Source organism: Cryptotermes secundus, unplaced genomic scaffold, assembly GCF_002891405.2.
Source record: "Cryptotermes secundus unplaced genomic scaffold, Csec_1.0 scaffold512, whole genome shotgun sequence".
NCBI classification, from domain to species: Eukaryota; Metazoa; Arthropoda; class Insecta; order Blattodea; family Kalotermitidae; genus Cryptotermes; species Cryptotermes secundus.
Window position 1 is genome coordinate 198,414 of NW_019735563.1, and position 9,125 is coordinate 207,538.

At 44.7% G+C, this 9,125-nt stretch overlaps 1 protein-coding gene across 1 annotated transcript; it reads right to left on the reverse strand.

Annotated features, from left to right (window-relative positions):
• Positions 1–1,413: 1,413 nt before the first annotated feature.
• Positions 1,414–9,125, reverse strand: LOC111869586 (gustatory and odorant receptor 24-like). The gene is made up of 7 exons (XM_023861225.2): positions 8,900–9,125; positions 7,758–8,011; positions 5,968–6,225; positions 5,183–5,458; positions 4,200–4,277; positions 3,217–3,402; positions 1,414–1,779 (listed from the first exon to the last, which is right to left on the reverse strand). The coding sequence occupies exons 1-7, from the start codon at positions 9,123–9,125 to the stop codon at positions 1,690–1,692; spliced, it is 1,368 nt and encodes a 455-aa protein (XP_023716993.2). The 3' UTR covers positions 1,414–1,689.

A 9,125-nucleotide genomic window follows, 5' to 3' on the forward strand; every position in this document is an offset into this window, starting at 1 on the left:
CATATTGTGGAAACCAAATCCGTTATAACGGATATGACGTCGGTACATAGGTTTTGCCTTCCGGAAAAGTGGCAGCTCAAGGTACTACGTACCCTCAGAGATGTTTCGCAAGGGTTACATCTGTTGTCTCGGGTATTTTGTTTACTTGCCTTCACCCCTGCAAACTTACCGTGCAGAATTCAATAAGTGTATATACTCAATGCTTTGCATACTCATTAGAGCGAAGGGAAACACTACTTCGTATTGAGGCAGTTGGCTGCCGCGCGAACAGGTGCACTCACAACCGAATGTAACAGTCTAGTAAATCAACTTCCTGGAGAAGCTGCCAGTTGTGCAGCTACTCAAGAACTTCCCGACATTTTATGGAACCTATCTCAATCCAGTCCACACCGCTCCATCCTATGTCCATAACATCTATCTTAATATTACACATCCACGCACGTCTTGTTCTTCCCAGTGGTCTCCTTCCTTCTGGCTTTCAAACCAGTATTTTATATTCATTCGTCTTCGTCCCCATTCGTGCTTCATGCCCTGCCCATCTCATCCTCCTTGACTTGATCATTCTAATTATACTTGGAGAAGAGTACAAGTTATGAAGCTCCTCATTATGCAGTTTTCTCCAACCTCCTGTCACTTCATCTCTCTTCGGTCCAAATATTCTCCTCAGCACCCTGTTCTCCAACACCCTCAGTCTATGTTCCTCCCGTAATGTCAGAGACCAAGTTTCACACCCATCTGTAACATCTAATATAGGCTAAAATACCAAATAAAGATGTCTGTACTTACCCGTTTCGTGTACTCTGCATTTCAGTGATGATGTTTGGTTGTGTGGCTATTCATAAATTAAACACAACATCTCTATTTTACAGCGGAAGCCAAATGACAATTCGATTTGAAAGATTCTGACGTTGTTTAAGGAAGACTAAATTTAAAACTAAGTTGTTATTAGAGTTTCACATTGTGTGTATTGAATGCAGAAGCAACAAGTCCTGCAGTCACTTCTATTATCTTACGTGTTTACAAACGAATATATTTATATTATAATAAATTATACATAACGCGAAACGGTGATTATATATTACATACAAAGAATATACTCTGTAACATAGAACTATAGCAGACAGTAATCAGGATACATTGAACATTTGGATCTATACATCCACTCCCCCATACGCTTTCATGGTGTAGTGCTTAATTAGTTAAGAACAAGGATAATTTTTTTCCTTGGCACTACAGCCCCAGTGGGCCTAGGCCTACCTCCATGAACTTCTCCGTTCACTTCGTTTTTTCTAGATCTTACACATTCGGTAGGACTCCTTGGGCGGGTGATCAGCTCGTCGCAAGGCCTCTACCTGTACACAAACACAGAAAAACATACACACACAAACTAAACATCCATGCCCTGAGTGGGATTCGAACCCACGATCCCGGTTTCCAAGCAGCGAAGAGGGATAAATTTCCCTTTCATATTTAACGAGCACCTCAGCCACAATCTGAAATGTACATAAAATTTCAGGTATAAAGTATGTTAGCCACTGCATAATAACAGGGAACCTGTTATCAGGTAAATGTACCAGTAAATTTCATTTATCTCGCCAGTAGCTCGTGAAGTGGGCACTTCAGCTGTCTCGTGACATCCGCGTTACAAGGAGGATCTTTTGTATTTTAACAGCGTTGAGGATGGAAGTGCTAGGCGCAATATCTTTTCTCTTCTGGAGACCTCTGACTCACCTGGAACTGCATTAGGACTGCCAGGTACGTCAATGTGGTTGAAAAGTACTGAAAACAAATGAAGAACAAAAAAAGGTTAATTTAGACTCTGATTCTGAATTATGACACTTGCCGGGATAGCTACAGGCTGGATGACCGAAGGGTCGGAATTCTAGTCCCGGTAGGGTCAAGAATTTTCTTTTCTCCACGTCGTCCAGACCGCATCAGGACCCACCCAGTCTCCTATTTAATGGGTATAGCGGGCTCTTTCCCCGGGGGTAAATCGGCCGGGGCGTGAAGCTCACCACTCACCTCCAATTAATACCGAAGTCAAGAAAACATGGATCTATACATCCACTCCCCCATACGCCATCATAAGGGTGTACGTAGTTAAGCACATAGACAACTTTATGAGAGTGATGAAACTTTCTAAATGGAGATTGTATTACCAACGTTTCGGGTATCTTTACTGTTTCTATCTTAAAGGCGAAATTACTGCGGAATTTCCCCCTGCGCTGCTTATCATGCCAGTGACAACCCAGGCAGTTAATCACAGACTTGCCTTCGTGGCAGCCTCAACTCCCCCCATACGTCATCATAAGGGTGTGCGTAGTTAAGCACATAGACATACACGTATTTACTTTTACATTTACATCTCCCGTTCATTTGTCGTTATATTCTACAAAGCACACGGAATATGAAACTTATCAACAAATCTCTCAAAACCTTTCATTCAGCGGTGATATACACGTAGTTCAGTACATAAAGTTGTCCCTCCGCTTAACTGAGCATCAGCCCGAGATATCGTAAAGGAGAGTGGAGGTATGGCTCCACTGATTCTAAACCGAGACAGTGGATGGAAGTAGTCAGCTTCATAGCGACGACTCCTTTAACTTCGAGGATATAACCCCCGGTATCCATAGGAGAGGAGACTTGATGGGCCTCAGAGTGAGTCTCAATGCTGTAGAGGAGAGAAATATCTCTTCCTCTTGCCGGGAATCGAATTCCCATTCCTCTATTATCCGGTTCATAATCTAGTTTCTAACTAAAAACTAAATTCACTGGCTTATAGTCCACAAGAGAACTATACCGACCGAGCAACCGCCTCTTTTCGGCGAAGTTAGTGCCAACTTTTGCGGATAGAGAGTGTTGCGTGGTCAGCACAACGGATCCCCACGGCCGTTAATCTAGGTTTTCTAGGCCGGAGCTGCTATTTCCTTGAAATAACTCCTCAGTTATCCTCACGAGGCTGAGTGGACCCCGTTCCAGACCCACTACTTCTCAGAAAATCTGTTAGCGCCGGGAATCGAACCCGGGACCTCTGGATATGTAGCCAGGAGCTCTGATCGATAGACCACAAAGGAGTATCTATATAAACTACTTCAGTGCGGTAATAAAATGGGATATGCAGGTCAAAAAATGCGTTAGCTCACAGTCTGGAACGTTAAGAGTCGTTATGATTAAATGTAACATGGCTTTAACAAACAGACGAACACGAATACTTACGGACGTCATTAATGCTCTGTTGACGTTCACAAATCCACAGTAACTTATTACTGGGGGGTTCCTTCGAACTAGTGCCAAGAAATTTCTCATCTGGAACACAGAATTGCTTGCGTGAGTTGAGGCTCTAACTGCTGTGGCTACGAACAGTACAAAGTAAATCTCGCTGTATGAGCTTTCGTTACCCACCTTTCCTTGTATTCACTGTTTTTTTGTGTCAACGTCGCGAAGCGCATCAATCAGTTGCGACGATGGAACTAGGTGCGCATGTGCAGTGAGCTGCGCGCGCAGTTTCTCTGTCCCGTTCCACCATGTTGATTCACTCAACCCGTTTCCTGTTCCTTCTGTATTAGGCTCAGTGCTTGCCTCTTTTCGCGCGTCTTCCAAATACGCGGTCTCAGCGCATAACCAGTCATCTTTAGTCTCGTCTGTGTTGTGACACCGTGTGATCTCATAGATTATTACCAAAGTCATTTGACTTAGAGTCTATGGTTTTATTTATTATATTGCTTCTTGTTTCTGAACCTATTGTTTTCTTGTCTATAGTGTCTCCATATCCATCTGCACGATGAATGGCTTCTGGCGCATTTGCTTACAGAATCGATTGCAGTTGTTTTGCACGTATGCTTTTGTTAACAAATCAAATAGACAGAAAATATTACCGACCGAGTTAGAGTAACTGGCTCTGAACTCATATTACGTATGAAGGTCTTTCGACTGAGACGCCAGCTATACTTACTCAGGTTCTACGTGATTTTCCTCAGACACAGCAGCCAGATACCGGGTATTACCCCAATTAGCCCATGACGGCTTCCTTCCAAATAGAACTGTAGTTTAATACGAGGTCAGATACTGATAAACAGGTCTGAACCTTGACTTCCCGGAACATGACCTTGTAGGTTCCATGTTATAATGAGCTCTAGTTACGACCATTTGGGGGGGGGAAATCACTGAACCGTAAATCCGAGGTGCGATATTGTACTCACCTCGTGTACTCCCTCACAGCATGTGACTGGCATGTTATTCGTTATAGCTTGAAGGCGTTCCGAAAATTTGGCGCCTACCTGCAAATTTTATACAAATTATGTAAAAATATTGAATTTTCCATCATTCCTGGTCTCATAATAGTTTTCTAAATATTCATCAGCTAATGTAATGTCCTTCTTTTAACCCTAACTAACTAACTAACTAACTCACTTCAAGGAATTGAACCCTTCTTGAGGAGCCGCCGATTCTGCAGCTAATCAAGAACTCCACAGCATTTTATGGGACCCGAAGGTTCATTACCTTTCCTGATATGGATTAGATTTTTTTATTGCTAGTGGGGTGGGTCTAAGTCCCTTGTACTGCGGCTACTTCTGGCCTATTGTACCAGCCCCAGATGATAGGTGAGGGTGATTGTGGAGCAATTCGTGGAATGAAGATTGGCAGGGGAAACCGAAGTATTCGGAGAAAACCTGCCCCAGCACCACTTTGTCCACCACAAATCCCACTTGACCAGACCCGGGATGGAACCCGGGCCGCCGCGGGGGGAAGCCAGCCGCGAACCGCTTGAGCTATAGCGCGACCCATGGATTGGATCGATCTGGCTCAGGATAGTGACCAGTGGAAGATTCTTGTGAACACGGTAATGAACCTTCAGGTTCCATAAAATGCAGGGAAATTCTTGAGTAGCTGCAGGTTTGGCTTCTTCTCAAGAAGGGCTCAGCTCCTTAAGTAAGTAAGTAAGATGATGTACTGGGTTTGAGGGTCACAGCTGTCTCTGTGAAGAGTACAATCTTCTGGGCTGTAACGTTGTAAAGTCCTGAAAAAGGTCCGACGTTTCAGAAGAATATTCCGCCACCATTTTTATGGTCGAAGAGTAAACTACGCAGAAACGCATCAGAAACAGACAGCAAGATGAAGGATTACTTTCCTCCAAAATGTGGGAGTTTCTCTGAACCCAAGGTAGCTGGGTATATGAACGTACCTGGTTAGCTGCGTTCTGCGCGCAGTCACACTCAGAATAAATGATAGCTTGAAAGAGCAGAGATGCGGCAAAGAAAACAAAGTTGAAATTGTCCTTCAATTCGACTATAAAGCCGTAAGTGACAAGAACACTGATTGTGCAGAAGAGGAGAGTATGGCTGCCGTAAGTGAAGCCAGTGGCGTTGCCAAGATCTTGCGTGAGCTGGCGCAGGTGCAACCAGAAAGTCCTGTAAGTGGAGATCTTGATGCCCCTCGCGGAGCCTCGTGACGAGAAGTGCTGAAATTCAAGAGAGCACATCATCAGATTTCAGCAGCTAAAATTTAAATTGTAAGATTAAGCAGTTCTACTTCCTTAGTTTTCTATTCAGCCTAGAACAAGGAGTAATTATATTGCTGTCTTTAAATTTCTAACAGACAGTAGCAGGTAAAAAGTAAAATTATCCCTGTAACAGGCAGTGGAGGCCCATAGGGCTGTGAGACGTCGACGCTCCCACATTTTCTAGATAATCGGCTTAGAGTTGGCGGTGAGGTTGTCAGACTTACACGCCGGCCTCCTTTTAGCCCCCAGGAAGATCCCTGGTACTCATTTCTGTTAGAGACTGATTCGAACCCAGGGTCATAATGCGGCTGGAAGTATTAGGTAAATTGAAAATATCCAATGAAATCTGGAATCGAAGCCGCGGCCTTCCGGATTGTAGTACAGTGCCTCAACGAACTACGCTACCGCGTGCCCCAGACAATATTTGCTCATATCATGTAACATATTTATTTTCTTTACTTTCTTACTTGTTCCATGTCATCTGCTAGAGCAGTAGCAACTTTGATGATTACGGAGCAAGTGATCACCCAGATAAAAGGCAGAATAACGGACATAGAGGACGCAAATGCAATGCCGATGATGTGCCACCATTGTGCGACAAAGCCCCTCTGATACGCCATCATGGTTAAAGCCGCTACCAGCACAGCACTGATAGGAAGAATCAAAATAACTTTCCCCCGTACACCAAGACGCAGTTGCCTCCCTGACATGAGCCTGTATTCCGCCTGAAATAAAGACAAAATGCAAGTAAATAATTCTTCTTCGCGTCTTATTTTCCCCCCTTGGCACTACAACCCCAGAGGGCCTAGGCCTACCTCCATGAACTTCTCCGTTGGTTTTTCTAGATCTTACACATACGGTATGACTCCTTGGGCGGGTGATCAGCTCGTCGCAAGGCCTCTACCTGTACACAAACACAGAGAAACGCACACACACAAACTAAACATCCATGCCCTGAGTGGGATTCGAACCCACGATCCCGGCTTCCGTGCGAGAGAAGACAGTACATGCCTTAGACCGCTCGGCTACCGTTTGCGTCTTATTATGTCGTAATATTTTCTTGTGTTAAATGATAAAAAATATATTGTACTTATTTTGTAAATTGTTACAAGTAGCACTAGGTAGAACAAATCGCCAATTTTCCTTTGTTACGACACGGATCACATAAATATTTTTTTTTCTCATGGGGTGAGAGTGAGTCCATTTGGTGGTGCGGCCACTGTTTGGCCTATTGTACCAGACCCAGATGATAGGTGAGAGTGATTGTGGAGCAGTTGGTGGAATGAAGATTGGCAGGTGTAAACGAAGTACTCGGAGAAAACGTGCCCCAGCGCCACTTTGTCCACCACAAATCCCACATGATTTAACCCGGGCTCGAACCGGGGCCGCCGCGGTGGGAAGCCGGAGGCTAACCGCCTCAGCTGTGGCACGGCTCCCAACTAACTAACTTCATTGAGTTGAGTCCTTCTTGAGGAGCCGCCAATTCTGCAGCAACTCAAGACATTCCCCGCATTTCATGGAACCCGAAGATTCATTACCGTGTTCACAAGAGCACTCTACTGATCCCTGTCCTGAGCCAGATCAATCCAATCCATACCATCCTATCCCATCTCTCTAAGACCCATTTTAATATTGTCCACCCACTTACGCCTTGATCTTCCTAGAGGTCTATTTCCTTCTGCCTTTCCCACCAGTATTCTATATGCATTCCTCTTCTCCCCCATTCGTGCTACATACCCTGCCCATCTCATCCTCCTTGATTTGATCATTCTAATTATACTCAGAGAAGAGTACAAGTTATGAAGCTCCTCATTATGCAGTTTTCTCCAACCTCCTGTCACTTCATCTCTCTTCGGTCCAAATATTCTCCTCAAACACCCTCAGTCTGTGTTCCTCCCGCAATGTCAGAGACAAAGTTTCACACCCATACAGAACCACAGGCAAAATTATAGGTTTGCATGTTCTAATTTTTATGTTTTTGGACAGCAAAACGAGAAGACAAAATGTTCTGTACTGAATGGTAGCAAGCAGTACCGAGTTCAGTCTCCTCCGGGTGAGGAATTCGTTGAGCAGGAAGTGTAAGGTCCTGTGGCCACCACCGCAGTGCTGACCTTACCTCCTGAGAAACCACGCTACCCGAAATATGGTGACTTTACCCTAATGTTGGTATTCACGTTTATGAGAACTTCAAATCCAGCAGAGTAGAAAAACACTTTGTCTTATATCTGTGACTCTACTTCGAAAAGAGCGTCCATACCTGCAGCTGTGTCCACGTATTGAGGAACTTTATTTTCTTGCCTGTCTCCAGCCAGTGGCATATCGGTATAATAAATACGGACGAGATGAACAGTCTTCCTGCATATTCAATTGTTTTGTCTGCAAAAGTATAAACGGTAGTCGAGTCCATATTGATTCTCTCTACCAGATTGAATCCAACGAGTGCGGTAACCGTGCTGATGAGTACAAATGAATAAAACATGGCTACAGAGAGCCATTTGAAGTACACGTCACCTGCAACAGAGAGAGCACTCTTGTGGCTATTGAAAGAAACACTTATCAAGTAATTTTCCATGGCCGCGCCATAGCTCAAGCGGTTAGTCGCTGGCTTCCCACCGCGGCGGCCCGGGTTAGGTCTAGTGGGATTTGTGGTGGACAAAATGGCGCTGGGGTAGGTTTTCTCCGAGTACTTCGGTTTCCCCTGCCAATCTTCATTCCACCAATTGCTCCACAATCACCCTCACCTATCATCTGGGGCTGGTTAGTCCCACCCCACTAGCAATAAAAAAAAAAAAGTAATTTTCCATGCACTGTAAAACGTGTTTTCGATTTGAGTTTCTCAAGGCCGTGATTATGAATTGTACGGCCTTGTGGGTTGTAACTCCGTGTAGCTTGGAGATAGCCCGACCTCTTGCAACAATATATTGCCTCCATCTTCAGGATAGACTTGTAAACAGAGGAAGAAACTGGCAGAAGCTGATCTCAGCTTCACACAACGTCTCACAACCCTATGGGCCTCCACGACATGTTACAGGGATAGCTTTACCTTATCTCACGGCTATCTGTGAGCCGATTGTCTAGAAAATGTGGGAGCCTCGACGTCTCACAACCCTATGGGCCCCCAGGGCGTTTTACAGGGATAACTTTAGCTTATCTCGCCGCCATCTGTGAGCCGATTACCTAGAAAATGTGGGAGCCTCGACGTCTCACAACCCTATGGGCCTCCACGTCCTGTTACAGCGATAACTTTACTTTACTTTTTACTTAATATATAGACTATGAAAGAAATATGAGAAAGGGTGTGTAGTTAAATTCGTGGAACAGATGGATAGAGCGGTTTGCATTGCCTGTAGTTAGGTGTTAAATTTATCTCAAGAGTCGTACTCGTATCTTTGTTATTACCTGTTGAAGTCACGCCGTAGGGCAAGACTCCAAGTACTCTGAGTACAATCATAACAGGTTTCATTTCTTCGTACAGTGTGAGGGCATCATTTTCGGCTTTCCATTCCGACGGACATGACGCTCTGTGACGTGGCGTCCTTACAGCCAGTGGCACGTAGAACACTTCGGTTGTCTGCCCTGGTGGACGGTACCTGGGAAAACCACGTGCTTGATCGGGATACTCCAT

Bases quoted from the DNA above. Each gene is read 5' to 3' on its own strand.
- LOC111869586 (XM_023861225.2), bottom strand. From the start codon at position 9,125: ATGGAGTATCCCGATCAAGCACGTGGTTTTCCCAGGTACCGTCCACCA. The intron at 4,278-5,182 runs GTACGTTCATAT...TAAAATTTGCAG, and splicing joins CGCAGAACGCAGCTAACCAG to GTAGGCGCCAAATTTTCGGA. The intron at 3,403-4,199 runs GTGAGTACAATA...ATACAAGGAAAG, and splicing joins GCTGTGAGGGAGTACACGAG to GTGGGTAACGAAAGCTCATA.